Source organism: Scyliorhinus canicula, chromosome 14 (genome assembly GCF_902713615.1).
Source record: "Scyliorhinus canicula chromosome 14, sScyCan1.1, whole genome shotgun sequence".
NCBI lineage: Eukaryota > Metazoa > Chordata > Chondrichthyes > Carcharhiniformes > Scyliorhinidae > Scyliorhinus > Scyliorhinus canicula.
The window spans coordinates 51651893-51677223 of NC_052159.1; the positions used below are offsets into that span (position 1 = coordinate 51651893).

Sequence of the window (25331 nt, forward strand, 5' to 3'; positions counted from 1 at the left end):
AGTGGCTGCATAGAGGTCATAAGAACATTTTGAAGTGGGGAGGGAAGACACATGCGAGCAGATAGCCATTGGTGGCTGTGTGTTCATTGTGAATGTTCTGAACTCTGTAATTCTTACAATAAACCTCTCTGTCACTCTACAATTCTTTTCCTCATCTATCCTAATGGCTCTCTGTGACCTGGTGCTAAACTTTTGCCGCATAACACTTGTGACGAGCCTTTAAGGGTGCTATATAAATACAAGTTGGTGTGATTTAAGATCCAACAGTTCAGCAGCAAGTTTACCAAATATTCTTGATAGAACGTCAGGAATACCCAGAGGAAAACATTTAAAATTTCTCTGCTCCCCTCCATTGCAGCAACCGTGTAATGGGTGCTAAGCATCAGTTGTATTATGGGATGCTGATATGTATTTCCCAAAGTGCAGGCCCAGGGTACGCTGCATTATCAACCCCTGTGACATGACGTTATTCCTTTTTCCAAAAGGAGTAAATATGCTTTTTAGCGTTTAGATGAAAACAACAGGCACATGATATCAATTGTAAACATAAATGCAGCTACTGGAAATGAGCCAAAAACAGCTTTTTTCAGAACTTTGGTATAGTATAGTAATATCATCATTTATCATTTTAAAGCTGATGTCACAGCATTTATGACTAGATTTAACTCTGTTCTGAAGATGCTGATCAGCAGCAAAGCAAAAGTGCATGTGGTGTAATATTATCTCTTCTTCAGGGCTGTGGGAGAGCGCTATCGCAGAGAGATGCTGGCACATGGTGGTGGGAAAGTACCGATGTTCATGGTTGAAGGTAAAATAAAATTATTTTTAATTTTGCTTTTCACCTCAAAATGTTGTATTTAAAATATATCCAGGCTGCTGGTCTTTGTATATATTGTAGTGTAGAATTGATGAAAGGAAAGAGCAGCACGCAGCTGTTAAAAGGCATGTGAAGAATTAATTTTCTGGCCAGGGACCTTATCTGATGTCAGAGATAGTTTCATAACAAACAGTATGGTAAAGACAGCTTTGCTGACCTATACAAGAAGGCTGAAAGTTCCTAGGTGAGTGGACCTTCTTGCCAACAAAGACTTTGATACTGCTTCAATTTCAGCAGTATTTTTCAAAGTGCGGGTCATACCCTCGGGTGGGTCGTGGGTGGGTGTCAGAAGGGTCAGCCGCTAAGGCAGCGTTTCCCAATGGCAACATTCTAAGGCTGCAGGGAAAACCCTGCCAACATTATCAATTCAGCCCTTATCTGACTGGGAGTGCACTGAATTTAAATGGCATATTACTTGCATGCTACAAGACAAGCTCAGAGTTGCCGAATTGCAGCACCCTCCCAGGTGTATTTGTGCTATCTCCTACTGTCTGGTACCTGACAGGCTGCAGAACCGCAGTGTTTTGCAAGTTGGACAGCTATTGGACAGAGCTGTTTTGGAGGAAAAGGGAGCACAAGAGCTTAAAATCTAAATAAAAAGGGAAAGAAATGACAGGTGAGTAAAAGTTGATTCCCAAAACAAAATGACTAACTAACATTAATTTTTGTCCTTTGTGTGTCTGTGGAGAAACTAAAAGTTGGGAATGGCAGTGCCTGTTATTTTTTTCATGTTACCCACCCATCTCGAGTAAATCGAAAGTCCCGGGTCCGTAATTCAATCAAGATTTTAAAGTGTAATGTTAAGTTATTTTTTTTTGCTTTCAGACAAGTACAGCTTTGAGCATACTTTTGCGAGCTGATGTAAAAAATGCAAATTGCTGATATATTGTGGAACAGGGGGAGCTCCTGAAAACAATGACCTGCACTTTCTTCAGCCCCCACCCTGCGTCCCTGCATCGGAGAAGCGGGGGGATTATCATTGCAGAGTAACCAAACTAACTGGCTAGGTGGAAATTAACAGATGTGAAAATGAAATGAGGGCATTGGTGACTGACTGCTCCTCTTCTATTCCACGGCGGACGGTAGCACAGTGGTTAACACTGTTGCTTCACAGCGCCAGTGTCCCAGGTTCGATTCCCAGCTTGGGCCACTGTCTGTGTGGAGTCGCTGTGTCTGCGTGGGTTTCCTCTGGGTGCTCCGGTTTCCTCCCACAAGTCTCGAAAGACGTGCTGTTAGGTAATTCGGACATTCTGAATTGTCCCTCCGTGCACCTGAACAGGAACCGGAATGTGGTGACTAGTGGCTTTTCACAGTAACTTCATTGCAGTGTTAATGTAAGCCTACTTGTGGCAATAAAGATTATTATTATTATTATTATTCTCGCCGATCAATCATTGAGCCTGGTGGTAATAGCCTCCTTAAGCGTTTGTAACCAGTTTAGGCAACATTTTAAGCTGGAGTCGATTTTGTTAAGCGCGCCGATATGTGGGAACCATAGATTTATCCTGACGCGATTAGACTCATCGTACAAGGTCTGGGAGCGGGAGGGGGTAGAGAGGTTTAGGAATTTAGTCGTGGTTAGGTTTGCAGGACAGGAAGAGCTTGGTGAAAAGTTTCAGCTTCTGGGAGAAATGGGTTCAGGTATCTACAGGTGAGGAACTTTGTTCGGAAGGAGCTTTCTACATTTCCTCATTGCTGCCCCCCTCACTGATGGATAAGGTAGTATCTTTGGATAATATAGGGGAGGGAAGATTTCAGATATCTCTGGACAGTTGATAAGAGAGGGATGGGGCTTTGCTGGAGGAGATAAAGAGAAAATGGGAGGAAGAGTTAGGTTGTGCATTTGATGGGGGTGTGTGGAGTTTACACAGAGTAAACTCAACCTCCTCTGTGCAAGACTGAGCCTGATCCAGTTTAAAGTAGTGCACAGAGCGCACATGACTAAATCACGTATGAATGGGTTCTTTCCATTGTTCATGGGGGCCAGCAAGCCACTCACGTGTTTTGGTCCTGCCTGGCACGGTAGCACAGTGGTTAGCGGTGTTGCGTCACAGCGCCAGGGACCCAGGTTTCATTCCCGACTTGGGTCACTGTGCGGAATCTGCACGTCCTCCCCATGTCTGCGTGGATTTCCTCCGGGTACTCCGGTTTTCTCCCACAAGTCCCGACAGATGTGCTGAAAAAGTGAATTGGCCATTCTGAATTCTCCCTCAGTGTACCCAAACAGGCGCCGGAGATTACGGGATTTTCACAGTAACATCATTGCAATGTTAATGGAAGCTTGTTTGTGACATTAATAAGATTATTATGAGGAAAGTTCTGGGAGTCCTTTTTCAAGACTATGTCAGAGATTTCCGGGGTAAAGGTGGTGCCATGCCTGTGGGTGGTGATATTTAGGGTGTCGGAAGAACTGGAGCTGCAGGAAAAGGTCTGACATATTGGCCTTTGCCTCCCTGATAGCCCAGAGGAGGATTCTGCTCGAGTGGCAGGCACCAGAGCCGCCTAGAGCAACGACTTGGGTGGGGATTTATCAGAGCTTTTGCATCTGGAGAAAATGAAGTATGCGGTTGGAAGGGGTTGTATTCGAAGTGGAGGCTGTTTATCTCTTCCGTTAAGAATTGGTCAGCAAATACGGGAGGGGGGTTTGATGGGAGGGTTGTACGAAAGAGGTGCATACGGGATGTGTTGGTGGTCTGTTTGTTTATTATAAAAATTGTACAAAGTTGAGTGATCATTGTGTATATTGTAAAATGGAAAATGCCGTGAATAAAAATATTTTAAAAATAAATAGGTGTCGAGCAAGGAAGTTACGATGAAACCTATATAAAAACCCTGCCAAAACCTCAGCTGGAATATTGTGTCCAGTTCTGGGCCCCGCACTTTAAGAAGGATGTGAAGGCTATAGAGAGGGTGCAGGAATTATTCTTGAGAATTATTCCAGGGTGAGGACCTTCAATTACATGAATAAATTGGAGAAACTAAGGCTGTTCTCCTTGGAGAAGAGAAGGTTGAGGCGAGCTTTGATAGAAGTATTCAAAATCATGAGCGGTCTGTACAGAGTAGATGGGCAGAAACTGTTCAGACACAGATTCCAAGTGGTTGTAAAAAAAGTGATGGCAACATGAGGGAAAACTATTTTGCGCATTAATTGGTTAAGATCTGGAATGCACTGTTTTAGATTGTGGTGGAGGCAGATCCCTTTGTGGCTTTCATCAGATAATTAGATCATTACCTGAAGAGGAATGATATTCAGGGCTCTAAGGGAGCAAGAATGGGAGTGGCAATAGATGAATTGCTCTTCCAGAGAGCTCATACAGATGTGATGGACCAAATGGCCACTTGTGCTGTTACTATTCTGTGTTTCTATCATTTTGTTATGGTGTGGTACTTCATTAATACCTTAGTTGTTATATAATAATACATTCTTGTATTGAACAATAGACTCTTAAGCCCAATGCTGCGGTAACTGTGCAGGCAGCACTGTAGCACAGTGGTTAGCACAGTTGCTTCTGAGCTCCATGGTCCCAGGTTCGATTCCTGGTTTGGGTCACTGTCTGTGCTGAGTCTGCACGTTCTACCTGTATATGTGTGGGTTTGCTCCGGTTTCTTCCCACAGTCCAAAGATGTGCAGGTTAGGTGTATTGGCTATGCTAAATTGCCCTTGGTGTCCAAAAAGATTCGGTGGGGTTACTGGGTTCCAAGGATACGTTGGGAATGTGGGCTTAAGTGGGGTGCTTTTTCCAAGGGCCAGTGCAGACTGAGTGGGCCGAATGGCCTCCTTCGGCACTATAGATTCTATGAATCGGGATTTTGGAGCATAGAAGTGTAATCTTGTCTACTGCCTCCATACTAGAACTAAAGTGCACTGTGTTTACCTAACCCTTCAAGTCACCTAAGGCATCCACCTGCCCAGTTTACCTTCCTACGCACCACTTTAGACCTGTCTCTTCCCTCAATGTGGTATTGATTTGATGCCAAAATTGCAATTATATCTACAATAATAATGATATACACTTAGGTCTGGTTGTGCAACCCTCTATCCTCAATCCCTGTGATTAAATTTGAATTGTGCGGATATTGTGATGGAAACTCGAAGGGTTGGATCTTATCTCGATGCCCTCGAGCTGGACAGCATCAGCTATTGAGCTTGAATAGGAGATTTGGCAGAGCCAGTGATGTGGAATTGCAATGAGACAACATCAGCGTGGAGTCTGAGCTTGAGCCATGCCCAGCACCGGCATCAACACAAATATGCCCAAACCCCCACCTGAACCAAAGCTGGGGTGTCATTGTGGAGAGATGGCAAAGATAGAAATTAATGGTGAGGGGTGAGATCGAGTGTCGGGGAGTAGAGGTCAGGTCTAGCTCAGGCCCAGGACCCTCCCCACAGCCAGAGTCTGTTACAACAGAACCAAAACAAGTCCAAAGGTCTGCCCTGCTTCACCTTCTGCTCGACATTCCCTTTTTATTATTGTATGATAAATTCACAGTAGTTGGCATGTTTGTAAACTGATTTGCCAACATTGTCTTGAGTAGCAGTAAACCCAATTTTTAAATCATGTATATATTTGAAGGAAAGAACAGGAGGACCATATTGGTGAGTCATGACGCAGAAGCCAAATTTCAAAAGCTGAAACCCTCTATTCTTAGCGTCATCAGAAGTGTGCTGCAATTGGATACAACTATAGTAATGTCCACATCAAAAGATGAAAAATCCAAGTTTAAGAAAGTGACAAATAGAATCAACGTTCATCACCTTTAATTAAAGCTGGAAGATTGAATGCAACCCCCCTCCCCCCCAATAAATGCTAGCCTAGCCAGCTCACATCCCTTGAATGAATAAAATAAAAACTTCCAAGGGTACATCAGGGTGAAATTCGTTTAATCTGGTGTTTGTTGTTCTACCAGAAAATCTATTTGAAAACACAATTGGAACATCAGCATGTTTGAGGAAAATCCCAGCAAATAGATTTTATTCAGGCACAATATCCTTTAAAGAGTAAGATAAGACAAGAGGAACTTTAAATTTTACTTCAAAAATGTGGGGCGCGATTCTCCGCCCCCCCCTCCCGCTATTCTCTCTTTCCCCCCCCCCCCCCCCCCCCCAACGCCACAAATCGGCGCTCCCCGTTTTTTACAGCGAGCGGCGATTCTCCGAGGCCGAGCGGCCGGGCCTTCACGCCCGTTTCACCACGTTAGCAAACACACCTGCTTGCTGCCGTCGTGAAACGGGCGGCAGATGCCCGTTTGGAGCATCTAGAGGCCCGATTGGCACGGGAGCACCACGACTGTGCTCGGGAGGGGACAGGCCCGCGATCGGTGCCCACCGATCGTCGGGCCAGTGTCAAAAACAGACGCACTGTTTCCCCTCCGCTGCCCGGCAAGATCAAGCCGCCACATCTTGCCGGGCAGCTGAGGAGAAAGACGGCAACTGCGCATGCGCGGGTTGGTGTTGTCCAACCTGCGCATGCGCGGCTGACGTCATTGGCCGCATCAGCCGCCGTGACGCTTGACGTGCGGCCTAGATGACCATAGTCAAGGCCGCGCCGCCGTGACGCACGGGGCCACGCTCCCAGCCCCGCCCGTTGGGGAGAATCGGCCCCGGAAGTGGCCGTGAAGGCTGCCGTGGGTCACGGCCTGTCCCACGGCAGCCTTTACGATTCTCTGCATTTGCGGAGAATCTCGCCCATGATGAATGCTTTTGAAAGGTAATATTTTGAACTAGTGCTTCCTGCTTTGGCTTTTCCTTCTTTAGCAGTGTTAAACGTGACACACCTGCTTTACTCTTTCAAATGTGAAGAACCCAGCATATGTTAAATGTGAGGGTATCAAAGGGTAGCATAGTGGCGCAGTGGTTAGCAGTGCTGCCTCACGGCGCTGAGGCCCCAGGTTCGATCCCGGCTCTGGGTCACTGTCCATGGGGAGTTTGCACATTCTCACCGTGTTTGTGTGGGTTTCACCCCCACAACCCAAAGATGTGTAGGTTAGGTGAATTGCCCACGCTAAATTGCCCCTTAATTGGAAAAAAATATTGAGGTACTCTAAATTTCTCAAAAAGAAATACAAGGGTATCACAAAAGGCAGAAAGGTAACTTAGAACACTGGTTCTTAGTGGTGTATATTTTCAATTTGGTATAATGTGAGGAAAGATATGCAAACCGGGGAGGATCAGTCCAGTCGTTTTGTGATCAATTAATAAATAATTTTTTATTAACTTAAAAGAAAAACACACGACAAGAAGGACTATAATCCCAGTCCCTGGTCACTGTCCATGTGGAGTTTGCACATTCTCCGCTTGTTTGCGTGAGTCTCACCCCCACAATCCAAATATTGATTGATTGTATGTAAAATTGAGCAAACCCAGGACCTAAACAAGAAGAAAAAGTTGGAGAAATGTCGCCGGGTTACTCTTGTTCACCATCAGCTGCCAGTTACAACGGGAATTTGCAATTTCCTTTCAATTGGAGCGCGAGTGAAATAAAATAACTTTCAAGATTTGAAACTTCTGAAACTGAATTCAAAACAGTTTCACTTTTTTTCTTTAAAATGATTATTTTCGGGCAGGGAGAGGGGCTCCCGCAAGCGGCAGACAAGAAGAACAACCCCCCCCCCCCCCCCCCCCCCCCCCCCCCCCCCCCCGACAGGCCGGACGGCGGAGGAGGAGCGCCGGCAGAGGAGCCGGAGCGGGAGCGGAGGAGCCGAGGAGCCGGAGCGGGAGCGGAGGAGCCGGAGCGGGAGCGGAGGAGCCGGAGCGGGAGCGGAGGAGCCGGAGCGGAAGAGCCGAGGAGCCGGAGCGGGAGCGGAGGCGCCGGAGCGGAGGAGCCGGAGCGGCAGCGGAGCGGCGACAGGGGGGCCCAACAGCAGCAGGTCCATCCCCTCTCCCTCCTCCCCCCACGCGGGCCAGGAGCGGTGCGGCGGCGGCCCCTCTTCTCTTCCCCCCCCCCCCCCCACGCGGGCCAGGAGCGGTGCGGCGGCGGCGGCCCCTCTTCTCTCCCCCCCCCCCCCCCACGCGGGCCAGGAGCGGTGCGGCGGCGGCCCCTCTTCTCTTCCCCCCCCCCCCCCCACGCGGGCCAGGAGCGGTGCGGCGGCGGCGGCCCCTCTTCTCTCCCCCCCCCCCCCCCCACGCGGGCCAGGAGCGGTGCGGCGGCGGCGGCCCCTCTTCTCTTCCCCCCCCAGCCAGCAGCGGGGACACCCCCCAGCCAGCAGCGGGGACACCCCCCCCCCCCCCCCCCCAGCCAGCAGCGGGGCCCCCCCCCCCCCCAGCCAGCAGCGGGGACCCCCCCCCCCCCCCCCAGCCAGCAGCGGGGACACCCCCCCCCCCCCCCCAGCCAGCAGCGGGGACACCCCCCCCCCCCCCCCAGCCAGCAGCGGGGACACCCCCCCCCCCCCCCCCCAGCCAGCAGCGGGGACACCCCCCCCCCCCCCCAACCGGCAGCGACCACCGGCCCACTAGCCCCTCCCCCCCCCCCAACTGCTGTGACCACCACGTGGCAAAGACAAAGGGACTCTCTCTCCTGGTTGAGTGGGGAAAGGAGACAAAAGAAAAAAGAGACTTGTATTTCTGTTCTTCCCAAAAGAAAACTGGTAAAGAGAAAAGGGGTAGGGGAAATAAATTAAAAAAAAAAAAAATATATATATATATATATATACATATATAGATATATAATAATAAATAAAATAAAAATAGGGTGCGGAAAAGGGGGAAAAAGAAGAACAAGGAGAGAAGAAAAGATGAAGGGGAAGGGGGAGAAAAAAGTGCCAGAAGGGAGCCAAGAGAAAGGGGGCACCGGAAGTAGACTGGGCAAAGGGAAAGCCAGCTCGGGCGAACGAGTCAACACGCGAAGCGGCGGGAAGGATGCTTCGCCGCATCCAGAAGAGCTGGACGGGCGGGCAACCTCTCCCCTGGGGTTAGAGGGGGGCGTGAATTGGAAGGAAGCCTTTACTGAGGTGGTGAGGGAGCAGCTGCAGGCAATCAAGGCAGAGTTGAAAGCAGACGCAGAGGCCGCAGCACAGGCAGCAGTGACCAGGGCCATGTCAGGGGTGCAGCAGGTTCTGACCAGATTGGAGAAGAAAGTGGATGCCCAAGGGAAGATACTGGAAGCCCATGGGAAGATACTGGAAGCCCAGGGGGCAACCATTAAAGAGCTGGAGAAGGCAGCGACTGACGCAAGCGACCGGGTCATATCCCTGGAGAGGGGAATGGTGAAACTGAGTGCAACACAGGGGAGCCTGAAGGGCAGGGTAGACGACCAGGAGATCAGCTCGAGAAGGCAAAATATTAAGATAGTGGGCCTGCCAGAAGGGATAGAGGGTAGAAATCCCACAACATTCGTGGCTGCGATGCTGGGCTCCTTAGTGGGGCGGGAAACTTTTCCCACCCCACCGGAAATGGACAGAGCTCATCGGTCACTGCGCCCGAAGCCCAAGGAAGGGGAAAAACCGAGAGCAGTTATAGCCAGACTGCACCGGTACCGGGATAGGGAGACAATCCTGCGCTGGGCCAAGGAGAATAGAGCCTGCAATTGGGACGGGCACGCCATCCGAATCTACGAGGATTTTGGAGCGGACATAGCTAAGAGACGGGCGGAGTTCAACAGAGCGAAAGCAGCTCTCTATAAGAACAAAGTACGTTTTGGTATGCTGTACCCAGCAAAACTCTGGGTCACATACCAACACAAGGAATATTTCTTTACAGCCCCTGCCGAGGCGAATAGATTCGTCGAGGAGCACGGGCTGGAAAAACGCCATGGGAAGTAGGGACGAGGGGCCCATGGCAAGGAGATACATCATGCCGACGGGGGGGTGGGGAGGGGCGAGGCAAAGCCAGCCCCCTCCCCCCTGGCAGGAACACCCAGAACGGAAAACAACCCAATGCCCAAGGGCCCGCTCCAGGTGGGAGGCCAGGCCCCGGCACGAGGGAACGGGAGTACTGGAGAGGGGAGAGGGGAAGCGGGACAGCAACCTCCGAGAGGGGAGCCACCGTGCTAGCAGGAAAGCTAGCGAAGGGGGCGCGCAACAGAGCAGGGCCGCAGCGCACCTCCAACAGGGGGGAAGGCGCCAGGCAGGGGAGGGGGGGGATCACCCATCAAAGGTGGGAGAGCAAATGGGGACAGGAATGGGGGAGAGAGGGGCAATGGAGGGGTACACAGGGGTATCCCCGAAAGGGATAGAGCGGGGGGGGGGGGGGGGCACTCGGGGGGCGAGAGACCAGGGAGGGGAAACGCAGGGACGAAGGGACAAAAGAGGCCAGTAAGGGAATAGGGCCACAAAGTGCCACAGACAAGGGCTCGAAACAGGGAACTGCTGCAAGCACCCACCCAGTACGGTCTGTGGGTGAAGGGGCCCCCCGGAGTGCAGGGGACTACCCGCGTGGCGGACACAAAGTGGACGGCCATGGCGGGTGTCCCCGGGACAAGGGGGAACCCCGGAGCGCAGGGACCCGACCGCATGGGGAGAGCAGTGATAGTGGACATCCTGGACGGCCCCCTAACAAAGGGAAACCCCAGAGGGCAGGGGCGCGTCCACCGGACAAATATGGTTAACCCCACAGGAGCAAGGGGGCAGAAGCCCCCCACCAGAATAGTCACCTGGAACGTAAGGGGACTTAACGGCCCAGTGAAGAGATCTAGAGTCCTCACCCACCTTAGAAACATGAGGGCCGACATAGTCTTCCTCCAAGAGACGCACTTGAGGGAGCAGGACCAACTGCGGGTAAGAAAGGGCTGGGTGGGACAAACCTATCATTCCTGTTATGGGGCAAGGGCCAGGGGGGGTGGCGATCCTGATTGGCAAGAGGACAATGTTTAGGGCGACAAAGACGGTTACGGACCCAGGGGGACGGTATGTCATGGTCAGCGGGGCCCTGGATGGGGCGCCGGTAGTTCTAGTTAACGTGTACGCGCCCAACTGGGACGACACGAGCTTCATCCAAAAGACCATGGCAGAAATCCCGGACATAGCGACGCACCGACTAATCATGGGGGGGGGACTTCAACTGTGTACAGGACCCAACGACGGACAGATCAAACCCCAGTACGGGGAAAACCTCAAACATGGCAAGGGAACTCAGCCACTATATGGAGCAGATGGGAGCAGTAGACCCCTGGAGATTCGCCCACCCGGGGGAGAAAGAATTCTCTTTCTTCTCCCCAGTACACAACGTGTACACCAGAATTGACTTCTTTGTGGTGGGGAAAACGGTGCTTCCAGAGATAGACAAGGTGGAATACTCCGCAATTGTGATATCAGACCACGCTCCACACTACATGGATGTGCGGCTAGAGACGGGAAGGGCCCAGCGCCCCAAATGGAGGTTGGACGGTGCCTTACTAGCTGACAAGGCCTTCAGCGAAAGGATAGCGCAGGCCATAGCGGAGTACACTGAGATCAACCAAAACGGGGAGGTCTCACCCTCCACGTTCTGGGAAGCGCTTAAGGCCGTACTAAGAGGGGAAATCATAGCCTACAAAGCGCAAAGAGATAGGGAGGAAAGGGTGGCTAGGCAGAAGCTGGTCGACTCCATACTGGAGGTAGACCATAAATACTCCGAGGCCCCGACTGTAGAACTCCTGGCGGAGAGAAAAGAATTACAAAGGAACTTTGACCTGCTCTCCACCAGGAAAGCAGTACACCAACTCCGCCAGGCACGCGGGGCCCTATACGAACACGGAGACAAAGCCAGCCGCCTGTTGGCCCACCAGCTGAGAAAGCAGGCAGCCAGCAGAGAAATTGCGCAAATCAGAGATACCAGAGGCACGTTGGAAACAGAACCAGAGAGGATTAACAAAACCTTCAAGGCCTTCTACCAAGAGCTGTACACCTCAGAGCCCCCAACGGGGAAGGCTGGGATGAACCGGTTTCTTGACGGACTGAACATACCAGTTGTGGGAGAGGGCAGAAAACGGGATCTGGAAGCACCACTAGCACTGGGAGAGATCATGGAGAGCATTAGCTCCATGCAGGCGGGGAAGGCGCGGGGACCGGACGGATTCCCGGCGGACTTCTACAAAAAATTTGCGACAGCGCTGGCCCCGCACCTGCGGGAGATGTTCACAGACTCGCTAGCTAGGGGCACGTTGCCACCCACGTTAGCACAGGCCTCAATCTCGCTGATACCTAAGAAAGACAAAGACCCAACGGAATGTGGGTCATACAGACCCATATCTCTGCTGAATGCAGACGCCAAAATACTGGCCAAAATCCTAGCCAAAAGGCTAGAAGACTGTGTACCTGAGGTGGTCACAGAGGAGCAGACGGGCTTTGTCAAAGGTAGACAGCTGACCGCGAACATCAGGCGCCTGCTGAACGTGATAATGACCCCCTCCGGGGAGAGAACACAAGAGGTGATCGTCTCCCTGGACGCAGAAAAGGCCTTCGACAGAGTCGAGTGGAAATACCTCATAGAGGTACTGGAGCGGTTCGGGCTTGGAACAGGGTTTACCGCTTGGGTAAAGCTCCTGTACAACGCTCCCATGGCGAGTGTACAGACCAACAATACCAACTCCCAATACTTCCAGCTGCACAGGGGCACCAGACAAGGATGCCCACTGTCCCCGCTGCTGTTCGCACTAGCAATTGAACCGCTAGCAATCGCGCTCAGGGCAGCAAAAAATTGGAGGGGGATCCGAAGGGGAGGTAGAGAGCACAGAGTCTCACTCTATGCGGATGATCTGCTCCTCTATATCTCGGACCCACAAAGCAGCATGGACGGAATCATCGCGCTCCTGAAAGAGTTTGGAGCCTTCTCGGGCTACAAACTCAACATGAGCAAAAGTGAGATCTTCCCATTACACCCGCAAGGGGGGGGGGGGGGGGCAGCACTAAAGGGGCTGCCGTTCAAACAAGCCCGACATAAATTCCGCTACCTGGGGATCCAAATAGCCCATGACTGGAAAGGGATCCACAAATGGAACCTCACCAGCCTGACGGAGGAAGTTAAAAAGGACCTGCAAAGATGGAACACACTCCCGCTCTCCCTCGCGGGGAGAGTTCAGACGATCAAAATGAACGTACTGCCCAGGTTCCTCTTCCTGTTTAGATCCATTCCGATCTACATCCCCAAGGCCTTTTTCAAAGCGCTGGACAAACTCATCATGGCGTTCGTATGGGGGGGTAAAAATGCTAGGATCCCAAAGAAGGTCTTACAAAAAACAAAAACCAGGGGAGGGTTAGCCCTCCCGAATCTACAATTCTACCACTGGGCAGCAACAGCCGAGCGAGTAAGGGGATGGATCCAGGAGCCAGAAGCTGAGTGGGTGCGTGCGGAGGAGGCCTCCTGCATGGGAACCTCCCTCCGGGCCCTCGCCACGGCAGCACTCCCATCCCCACCCAAAAAACACTCCAGCAGCCCAGTGGTGACAGCCACCCTCCAATCCTGGAACCAACTGCGGCAGCAACTTGGCCTGACCAAAATGTCGAACAGGGCTCCCATCTGCAACACCCATAGGTTCAAACCAGCACTGACCGACGCCACCTTCAAAAGGTGGAGGCAGGACGGGGGAACATTGACAGTCAGGGACCTATACACGGACGACAGGATCGCAACACTGGACGAACTGACAGAGAAATTTCAGCTAGCTGGGGGGAACGAGCTACGGTACCTGCAGCTCAAAAACTTCCTACGAAAGGAGACAAGGACGTACCCACAACCGCCACGACAGACACTACTGGAAGACCTACTGGACGCAAGTATCCTAGAGAAAGGGAACTGTAGTGACATGTATGACCGACTGGTAGATAGGGACGACACCGTACTGGACGCAACAAGGAGGAAATGGGAGGACGACCTGGGGATGGAGATAGGGTGGGGACTCTGGAGCGAAGCACTGCATAGGGTCAACTCCACCTCCACGTGCGCAAGGCTCAGCCTGACGCAACTAAAAGTGGTACATAGAGCCCACCTAACAAGAACCCGTATGAGTAGGTTCTTCCCGGAGGTGGAAGACAGATGTGAGCGGTGCCAAAGAGGCCCGGCCAACCACGCCCACATGTTCTGGTCTTGCCCCAGACTTGTGGAGTACTGGACAGCCTTCTTCGAGGCTATGTCCAAAGTGGTGGGGGTGAGGGTGGAGCCATGCCCGATTGTGGCGGTCTTCGGGGTTTCAGACCAGCCAGATCTATTCCTGGGGAGGAGGGCGGACGCCCTTGCCTTTGCCTCCCTGATCGCCCGCCGTAGAATCCTGTTTGGCTGGCGGTCAGCAGCACCGCCCAGAGCTGCGGACTGGCTGTCCGACCTCTCGGAATCTCTCCAAATGGAGAAAATCAAATTTGCCATCCGAGGGTCGGACGACGGCTTCCACAGAACGTGGGAGCCATTCATGCAATTGTTCCGGGACCTGTTTGTGGCCAACATACAAGAGGAAGAATAGTCGGGGGAAGGTAGCGGGAGGGGGGGGGGGGGGCTACAGGTTCGTTACGGGGGTTCGATGGCTAGCTAAGGCCCAAAACCAAGCTAAATAAACATGTTGAGGGGGGGGGGGGGGGGCGCAGTTACTACTACGAAGATGCTTACCTGTAAATATGTATGTTAATTTTTGCGTGTTTGTTTTTGTTTGTTTTTTTTTTTGTTTCTCTCTCCTAACAATTTGTAATTTGTTCAATATAAAATACGAAAACTGAATAAAAACATTTATAAAAAAAAAATGATTATTTTCGGTTGTCATTTTAAGTTGCTGATATTCTAGGGAGGTGTCACACTGCTGCTTGTGGGAGCTTGCTGTGCGCAGATTGGCTGCTACATCAGGAATCTCAGTATCTGAACGTTAACCTGGGAAGAATTGCCAGATCGGATGTCCAAAGAACCTGAAGAACAACAAGGCCTCTGGGATCGACAAAATAACAGCAGAACTATTGAAATATGGCAAGATCACTGTCACAACAGAGTTCACAGACCTGTTCAGCAAGATTTGGACTGCAGGGAATGACCTGGATGACTGAAGGTGAGGAGTGATCATCAAGCTGTCAAAGGGAACCTCAGTGACGAGTCTCTCTCGTACATTGCAAGACAGCACGGCCTCCTATTGCAGTATATTAATATCTTCAAAGTCCTATACCGCAACTCTAGCTGCTGCGTCAAGACCAGCACGGATTCTGCAGACTCATTCAATATAATTACAGGAGTAGGCTGCATACTCTCCCATTCCTTTTCCTCTTGGCTATTGATTTCATCATAAAGATGATGGTGGGTACAGAGTTTGGCATCCTTTGGCAACAACACTGGTTGAAAGACCTGGATTTTGAAGACGACACACCTTGCTGGCCAAAGAATTCTGCACATGACCTCCAGTCTTGAGAGTAGCGGCACAAAAGTTGGTCTGTGTATCAGCTGTAAGAAGATCAAGACAATGATGTCTGAAGGACATTAGGGCCCTCTTTCGCCGTTGGTCAGCAGAACAGAAAGGACATTGACTCTTTCCCTTACCCAGTAAATAACATCTCCAGAGAGGATGATGTGTGCAGATCAATGTCCTCAAAAGAATTGTCAAAGCAGGGCGACATGGTGGTGCAGTGGTTAGCACTGTTGCTTCATGGCGGCAGGGTCCCAGGTTCGAATCCCGGCCCAGGGTCACTGTCTGTGTGGAGTTTGCACATTCTCCCGTGTCTGGGTGGGTCTCAACCCCATAACCCAAAATGATGTGCAGGGTAGGTGAATTGGCCACGCTAAATTTCCCCTTAATCGGAAAAAAAAATTGGATACTCTAAATTTAAAGAAAAAAAACGACCGTCAGCAGCATCAGTCTTCCAGCAACTCTGGACACTCTACACCATCAACACGGCCATGAAGCTGTGACTCTATATTCACAGGAGACCTGCAGTCCATGTCAGTGAAATATGGAATAGAACAGCAAAAGGTGTCAAGTAAATTGAACGTCTTTCACCAGTACTGGTGACATAAGCTCCTGGGCATCACATGAAGGGATAACATCACCAATGAAAAGATACTACAGAGGATTGGTCAGAGGCACCTGCAGGACACTGTGACAAAGACACACCTGAGGCTGACAGTCGCACCTGAGGCTGACAGTCGCACCTGAGGCTGACAGTCGCACCTGAGGCTGACAGTCGCACCTGAGGCTGACAGTCGCACCTGAGGCTGACAGTCACACCTGAGGCTGATAGTCACACCTGAGGCTGGCAGGCTATATATTGTGCCTTCCGGACATATGTCCCTCGAGAGTTGCAATAGAATGGACACTAACAAATGTAAGAAGATGATTGGGCTAGCCTGTGAAGACCTAATGAAGTGCATTTAAGAAGGACCTTCAAGACCAGGTTGCTGTTTGGACTGGAGCAGAAGAGATTGTGATGGACTAGGGCTGGTGGCAGAGTATTGCTGCCCAATTTCCTGCATGTGACCAAAGGAACTAAGTCTATGTAAAACAGTACTTCATTTCATTTTAAAAATACAAATGGGATGAATTACACTTTCAACTTTTGACCTGTATTTGTTCTGGCAGGAAAACACACAACCTGAGCAACAAAGGAAATTAGGATTCTTTGCACCTAATGAAGTTTTATGAACAGCAATTATTTTAGCCAGCAGAAACTTTAATTATGTACAGTAAGTTAAGTTAGCAAGAAATAGTAACCATAGCATTAACAGATACATTTCAAGCTTTGCCTTTCTGTTAATTACTAATTAGATAAGTAGAATGAAAGTTTGTCTTTTGCTTTCATGGGTCATCAAACTGGCCTAGTTCCTTTATGGTCTGTTGGTCAAAGTATGATCAAGATGATCAATAATTAGCCGAGCTCCCTTGACATTGTTCATAAGTCTAGTTGGGACATTTAGCATGGTGTCATTCCAGTCTTGTGAAGTGGAACACTGAAGAGAAAAACTTAGGTGAAGTGTACAATGGAAACAAGGGAATGATTGGGGCTAGAGGAAACAAGCTGGTGGGAAATTAAGCACAACTGGTGTCAGTTCAGAGAGAGCAGCACTGTGGATGGGAAAGGAATTAGGAATAAAGCAAGAAAGAAAGACTTGCAAAAAAAAAAGAAGCAAATTACTGTGGATGCTGGAATCTGAAACAAAAGAGAAAATGCTGGAAAAAACAGTTCTGGCAGCATATGTAGCATGAATCCAAGATCCCTGTTGAGGCCGCACTCATGCGTGCGGAATTTAGCTATAAGTTTTTGCTCGGCAATTCTGCGTTGTCGCATGTCCTGAAGACCGCCTTGGAGAACGCTTACCCGGAAATCAGAGGCTAAATGCCCTTGACTGTGTTCCCCGACTGGCAGGGAACAGTCCCCAGAGAGACAAAAGATGTGAACGGTCAAACAGCAGAGAAACTAACATCAGGATGAACTGTAGATGTGGGGGGAGGGGAAGCGGGAAGCAAGGAGGAGAAAGGTTAAGGAAAAGTGGATAAGATTAAATATATATTAAGAAAGAAAGGAATAAGTGGTAAAAGACAGTTAAAATGAAATGGGATGAAAACAAATGGGTCGAGGTGGGGCAGAGCTGATCATCTGAAGTTGTTGAATTTGATGTTGAGACCGGAAGGCTGTAGCGTGCCTAACCGGAAGATGAGATGTTGTTCCTCCAGTTTGCGTTGAGCTTCACTAGAACATAGCAGCAGGCCAAGAACAGACATGTGGGCATGGGAGCAGGGTCTTTTGTTAAAATGGCAAGCAACAGAAAGGCCAGGTCCTGAATCTGCACAGACCAAAGGTGCTCAGCAAAGCGATCACCCAGTCTGCGTTTGATCTCTCCGATATAGAGGAGACCACATTGTGAGCAGTGAATGCAATGGACCAAATTGGAAGAGATGCAAGTGAAACACTGCTTAACCTGGAATGAGTGTTTTGGGCCTGGGATGTTAAAAACGGAAGAGGTAAAGGGGCAGGTGTTACACCTTTTGCGATTGCATGGGAAGATGCCATGGCTGGTGGAAGAGGTTCTGGGTATGGTGGAGGAGGGAACGATCTCTGCGGAATGCCGATAGAGGGAGTGAAGGGAAGGTTCATTTGGTGGTGGCATCACGCTGGATTTGGCGAAAATGGTGGAGGATTATGCTTTGCATACGGAGGCTGGTGGGATGAAATGTGAGAACGAGGGTGACTATCCTTGTTCTGGGAAGGAGTGGAGGAGGCGAGGGTAGTGGCGCAGGAGATGGACTGCACACTGTTGAGGGTCCTGTCCACAATTGCAGGTGGGAAATCACGGTTGAGGAAGAAGAAACACATTTCTGAAGCACCATTTTGGAAAGTGGCATCATTAGAACAAATGCGACGGAGGCGAAGGAGTTGAGAGAAAGGGATGGAGTCCTTACAGGGTGTAGGGTGCGAAGAGCTGTAGTCCAGATAATGTGGGAGTCAGTGGGCTTGTAGTAGATATTAGTGGATAGTCTATTGCTGGAAATTGAGTCCGAAAGATCAAGGAAGGGAAGGGAAGTGTCTGAGATGGACCAGGTGAAAGTGATGGGTGGAAACTGGAAGCAAAGTTGATTCATTTTTCCAGGCCCGGGCAAGAGCATGACGCGTCACCAAAATAGTCATCAATGTAACGGTATGCCTTCTGTATTGATTTGGGACCAGTGGCAGAGCTGAGTGAGTTGAGGTTTACATTTGCATTGTTGGGGGATGGAGATGTTCTTGTTTAGACTTTGGATCTCTTACTTGATCTTTATTAGCGTTTTTTTTTTTTCTTCCTTTTTTTTCTCTGTCTGGCAATTGTGTTGGGATTGTTTGTTATTGGGGTATGTATGCATCAGCGGGGGGGAGGGAACAATAGGTGGGAGACTTCGGGGCCAGGATGGGGGCCACCAAGCTAGCTGGGCGGGCTAGCTCACGGAGGTGTAGTGGGGGGTGTGCATATGTTAGGTTTATTAAAGGGGTTGAGTTACATTGTGTTGTTACTGGGGGAGGGGGGGAAATGTCCCACTGACGAGGGAGGGACTTGTGCTAAGGGACAGAGAGGAGGTTGGGGATGGAGGCGCGGAGCATGGGCTGGAGGCTGGCCCAAAAGAGGGGATGGCTGATCGGCGAAGGGAGGGGGAAATGAGCCCCCCAACTAGGCTGATCACCTGGAATGTTTGAAGGTTAAATGGGCCGGTCAAGAGGGCACGCGTGTTTGCGCATCTGAGGGGACTGAAGGAGGACGTGGTAATGTTGCAGGAGATGCACCTTAGAGTAGCTGACCAGATTAGACTGAGGAAAGGCTAGGTCAGTCAGGTCTTTCACTCGGGTTTAGATTCAAAGACTAGAGGGGTTGCGATCCTGATCAATAAGCGGGTGTTGTTTGAGGCGGGTAGAATAGTTTTGGATGTGGGAGGTTGGTACACTATGGTCAGTGGGAAACTGGAGGGGGTGCAGGTGGTATTAGTAAATGTGTATGTGCCAAATTGGGATGATGTGGAGTTTATAAAGAGGATGCTGGGGAAGGTACCGGACCTGGACGCGCATAAGTTGGTAATGGGAGGGGACTTTAACACAGTTATTGACCCTGGTTTAGACCAGTCGAGCTCAAAAACGAGCAGGGTGCCAGCAATGGCAAAGGAACTAAAAGGGTTCATGGAGCAGATGGAGGGGGTGGATCCATGGAAATCTGGGCAGCCGAGGGTGAAGGAGTTCTCCTACTCACATGTGCATAACGTGTACTCCAGGATCGATTTCTTTATTCTGAGCAGGGCTTTACTGACGGGGGTGGTGGACACTGGGTACTCGGCGATCACAATCTCAGACCATGCTCTGCACCGGGTTGACCTGCAGGTTAATAAAGACAGTAACCAGCACCCGTTCTGGACGTTAGATGTGGGACTTTCAGCTGACGAAGGGGTGTGCGACCGGCTGAGGAAATGTATTCATAACTACTGCAGGTCAACGACACGGGGGAAATTTCAGCAGTGGTGGTCTGGGAAGCACTGAAGGCGGTGGTTAGAGGGGAGCTGATCTCGAAACGGGCCCACAGGGAGAAGGGGACAGGGTGGAGGCGGACCGACTGGTAAAGGAGATACTACAGATCGATAGGAGGTATGCGGAGGCCCCTGAGGCAGGGCTTTTAAGGGAACGGCGGAGGCTGCAGGCGGAGTTCGGCTTGTTAACCACAGGGAGAGTGGTGGAGCAGCTGAGAAAGGCAAGGGGGTGATCTATGAGCATGGAGAGAAAGCTATCAGAATGCTTGCACAGCAGTTTAGAAAGAGGAGGCAGCGAGGGAGATAGGGAAAGAAATGACAGACCTGGGAACCTACAGGAGCACACCAGAATGACGGGGGGTGGGATAGCTTGATCTTGGTTTCGGACAAAGCTCAGCACAACATCGAAGGCCGAAGGGCCTGTTCTGTGCTGTACTGTTCTATGAATAAGGCATTTCAGAATTTTTACAGTAGGCTGTATGGATTCGGAGGTGATGAGCCAAAGGTGGACGGGGAGCTGGTAGAAGGGCTGGGGGCCCAATCGGGTTGGAAGAGATAGTGATGCGGTTTGAAGGCCATGCAGGCGGGTAACGCCCTGGGGCCAGATGGGTACCCAGTGGAGTTCTATAAAATGTTCTCTGGGATATTGGGACCATTGTTGATGAGGATGTTCAGTGAGGCAAGGGAGAGAGGGGTGCTGCCCCGACGCTGTCACAGGCCACGATCTCGCTGATCCTGAAGTAGGACAAGAACCCGGAGCTATGTGGGTGCTACAGGCCGATATCCTTGTTGAATGTGAACGCCAAACTGCTGCCTAAAATTTTGTCCTCCAGGATTGAGGATTGTGTTCCGGATGTTATTGGGGAGGACCAGACGGGGTTTGTTAAGGGTAGGCAGTCGGTGGCCAATATAAGAAGGCTATTAAACATGGTGATGATGCCCCCTGAAGGTAGAGAGGTGGAGGCAGTGGTCGCAATGGACACAGAGAAGGCTTTTGATTGGGTAGAATGGGAATATCTGTGGGAGGTACAGGGACGGTTCGGATTTGGGCGGGGCTTTATTGACTGGGTCAGGTTGCTGTATCGGGCTCCTTTGGCGAGCGTACGGATGAATAGGACAACATTGGACTATTTTTAGACTGCACTGGAGGATGAGACAGGGGTGCCCCCTCTCCCCACTATTGTTCGCGCGAGCTATAGAGCCGCTGGCAATTGCTCTGAGAGCTTGAAGGGGCTGGTCCGGGGGGGGTGTCTCACTTTATGCGGACGACCTGCTTCTGTATGTATCGGACCCAATAGAGGGGATGGAAGAAATCATGAGGATCCTCGGGGAATTTGGCCGGTTTTCGGAGTATAAGCTAAATATGGGGAAAAGTGAGATGTTTGCGGTCCAGGCGAGAGGACAGCAGAGGCGATTAGGGGAGCTGCCGTTTAGATTAGTAGGGGGAAGCTTTAGGTATCTAGGCATCCAAGTGAATGGGACCGGCTGCATAAATTAAATCTGGCCCGACTAGTAAACCAAATGAAGGACGATTTTCGGAGATGGGACGCGCTTCCGTTGTCACTGGTTGGGAGGGTGCAAACGGTGAAGATGCCGGTCCACCCAAGATTTCTGTTTGTATTTTAGTGTCTCCCAATTTATATTCCGCGGTCCTTTTTTAAACGGGTCAACACTGGTCAACATTGATCACTGGCTTTGTTTGGGCGGGCAAGACCCCACGAGTAAGGAAGGTAATGCTTGAGCAGAGTCGGGGAGAGGGCGGGCTGGCGCTGCTAAATTTTAGTAACTATTTCTGGGCGGCGAATATAGCCATGACCAGGAAGTGGGTGGTGGCGGGGAGGGTCGGCATGGGAGCGTATGGAGGCGGCTTCATGCAAGGGTACCAGTCTGGGGGCGTTGGTAACTGAGCCTCTGCCGTTACCGCCGGCACAGCACTCCACCAGCCCCATGGTGGTGGCGACCCTGAGAGTCTGGGGGCAATGGAGGAGATATGTGGGAGCAGATGGAGCATCGGTCTGGTCCCCAATCTGTAATAATCACCGGTTTGCTCCAGGAAGTATGGATGGGGGGTTCCGGATATGGCAGAGAGCAGGTATTGAGAGGATGGGGATATGTTTACAGAGAGGAGCTTTCCGAGTATGACGGCGCTGGAGGAGAAGTTTGGGTTGGCGAGGGGAAACAAAATCAGGTATCTACAGGTGCGGGACTTCCTACGTAGACAGGTGTCAACCTTCCCGCTCCTACCACCAAGGGGGATTCAGCACAGGGTAGTTTCCAGAGGGTGGGTGGGAGAGGGGAGCATCTCCGACATTTATAAGGAACTTATGGGGTCGGAGGAGCTGAAGCGCAAGTGGGAGGAGGAGCTGGGAGGAGAGAATGAGAACGATCTATGGGCGGACGTGTTGAGGAGAGTCAACACATCCACAACATGTGCCAGGCTCAACCTGATACAATTCAAGGTCGTTCATCGGGCTCACATGACAGCGGCCCAGATGAGCAGATTCTTTGGGGTGGAAGACAAGTGTGCAAAGTGTGTGGGAGGACAGGCGAACCATGTCCACATGTTCTGGGCATGTCTGAAGCTTAGGGGATTTTGGCAGGGGTTTGCAGATGTCATGTCCACAGTGTTAAAAACAAGGGTGGCACCGAGTCCAGAGGTGGCGATTTTCGGGGATGTCAGAAGTTCCGGGAATCTAGGAGGAGAAAGAGACAGACGTTCTGGCCTTTGCTTTCCTGATAGCCCGGAGACGGATACTATTAGCTTGGAGAGACTCAAAGCCGCCGAAGTCAAAGACCTGGCTATCGGACATAGCTAGCTTTCTCTGTTTGGAGAAAATCAAGTTCGCCTTGAGAGGGTCAATGTCAGGGTTCGCCTGGAGGTGGCAACCGAATGTTAACTTCTTTGTGGAAAATTAATCGTCAGCAGAAGGGGGGGGAGGGGGGTTAGTTTATTTTATAGTAGGAGGTTAATAAAGGTGAGACCTGTAAGGGAGGGAGCCGATTTTTGCACTATGTTTATAGATTCATGTACATTGTTTCTTTTGTTGTTGTTGTAATACCAAAAATACCTCAATAAAATGTTTATTTTTTTAAAAATCAACGTATCGATAAAGATGTTGTGGGAGGGGTCCAGATAGGCCTGGAACAAGGAATGTTCCACACACCCCATAAAAAGGCAAGCGTAGCTAGGACCCATGCGGGTACCCATTGCTACACCTTTGATTTGGAGAAAGTGAGATGAGTTAAAGCAGACTTTTTAAAAAGAAAGACTTGCATTTATATAATCCCCTCATGACCTTGGGAGATTCAAAAGTACTTCACAGCCAGTGAAATACTGTTGAAGATGGTCACTGTTGTAATGTAGGAGACCTGGCAGCCACTTTCCACAAATTCCACAAGCAGTAATATGATAATCATGAGATAATCTGTTTTTATGATGTCAATGATGGGGTAAATGTTGGTCAAGCAATTGGAGAGAACTCCTTTGTCCTTTGAAATAGTGCCTTGGGATTCTTGCATTGAGGGTGGCTCAGTGGTTAGCGCTGCTGTGGCATAGTGGTTTAGCACTGCTGCTTCGCAGCTCCAGGAACCCGAGTTTGATTCTGACCTTGAGTGATTATGTGCAGTTTACACGTTCTCCCCATTCCCCAGAGTGTGGTGAACTCAGCCCAATGCATCACACAAGCTTGCCACCCTCACATTGATTCTGTGTACACCTCCCGTTGCCTCAGAAAGGCAAACAGCATTATCAGAGACCCCTTCCACCCAGGCATTGCCTTCTTCCAGACTCTTCCATCAGGCAGAAGGTACAGAAGTCTGAAGACACGCACATCCAGACATAGGAACAGCTTCTTCTGTACAGCTACAAGACTCCTCAATGACTCCCCTCAGACTGATCTGGTCCCTGTAAGAACACTGTTCATGACACCCTATGCTGCTTGCTCATGTATTTGCTTTGTTTGGCCCCTTGTTCCACACTGTAACCAATCACTGTCGATGTACCAATTGTCAATCTATTCTGTTGATTATTCTTTTTGTCTACTATGTACGTACTGTGTACGTTCCCTCGGCCACAGAAAAATACTTTTCACTGTACTTCGGTACATGTGACAATAAATCAAATCAAATCCATATGGGTTTCCTCCGGTTTCTTCCCACAATCCAAAGATGTGCAGGTTAGGTGGATTGGCCATGCCAAATTGTTCCTTAGTGTCCAAAAGATTAGGTGGGGTTACGGGAAAATAGGTGGGGTGTGGGCCTGGGTGAGGTGCTCTTTCGGAGGGTCGGTGCAGACTCGATGGACCAAATGGCCTCCTCTGCACTGTAGGGATTCTATGATTGATGGGGGTCTTGTTTAAATGTCTGATCTGTAAGTTGACACTTCCAACAGTGCAGCATTCCCTCAATATTTTCTGGAGTGTCAGCCTAGATTTTTATGCTCAAATCTCTGGAGTGCAATTCAAACCCATGACCTTGTGATAAATAACCTTGAGTACAGCTGAAGGATGCAGGGATAGCAATGTTACAGGATTTCAGAATTAAAACCATTGGTCCTCGAGTAAAGCCTGACCTGATTAATGTTGCAAAATGCATTATGATTCCACACATGAGTGCTGCCTCAACCGGGACCTGGGATTCATGTCGCATTACATTCATCCCCCACCATCTGGCCTGGGCTTGCAAAATCCTACCAACTGTCCTGGCTTGAGACAATTTACATTTTAACCTGGGGTTACTCCTACCTCTGGATCTGTAAAGACTTAATTACCTGCAAATGCTCGCATTCTAAGCATTGTCTGGCACTTTTGAATTTGTCTATATATATATATATATATATATATGTTTCTGGAACATACCTCTTCATTCACCTGAGGAAGGAGCAGTGCTCCGTAAGCTAGTGTTTGAAACAAACCTGTTGGACTTTAACCTGGTGTTGTAAGACTTCTCACTGATTTTGAAGAAATATAAGGACCTACAGAATGTAGGTTGTATCGGCCTATCTCGTTGTTGCATACTGATGCTAAATTGCTGGCTGAAGTGTTGGCCATGCAGTTGGAGTCCTGCCTTCCAGAAGTGATCTCAGAACAGACTAATTTTGTCAAAGGTCAGCAGTTTTCGGCCAATATATGTTGATTGTTAAATATGTCCTTTTCCCCCCCCCTCTCGTGCTCCAGAACCAGAGGAGATTGTCTCAATACATGCCAAAAACGTGAGGGGGTCGAGTAGAGAATCTATTTGAGATTCTCAAACGGTTTGATTTCGGGCCAAAGTTTATATTTTGGATTCGCTTTTTTAATATTTGTATTGAATTTTACATCTGTACACTATAGAGCAGGCAATTGAGATGTTTATTATGTACAATTTACATGTTTTTCTTTCACCAGCCCCCGCTTTTTGTAACTCGGGCTCCATCTTAGGCCCTTTCTTCTATCTTTCGCCCTGTAATTTGTTGTTGTGCCCCCATGGCTTTGTTGGAGGGGCCCTCTTTCCCCCTCTTTGTTCTTTTCCCATGTCCCTCCTGATATTTCCCTGGGCTCCTCCATTGCTGTCCCCCATCCCCTTGTTCCTATCTGCCCTGTGTGGTCCTGTCTGCCCCAATT

General features: G+C 50.0%; 1 protein-coding gene across 1 annotated transcript in view; it reads left to right on the forward strand.

Annotated features, from left to right (window-relative positions):
- Positions 1-25331, forward strand: part of LOC119977391 (mitochondrial intermediate peptidase-like) — a 223117-nt gene that overhangs the window by 172275 nt on the left and 25511 nt on the right. Inside the window, 1 exon segment of the mRNA XM_038818241.1 lies at positions 735-808. Within this exon segment, the coding sequence (XP_038674169.1) occupies positions 735-808 (74 nt within the window).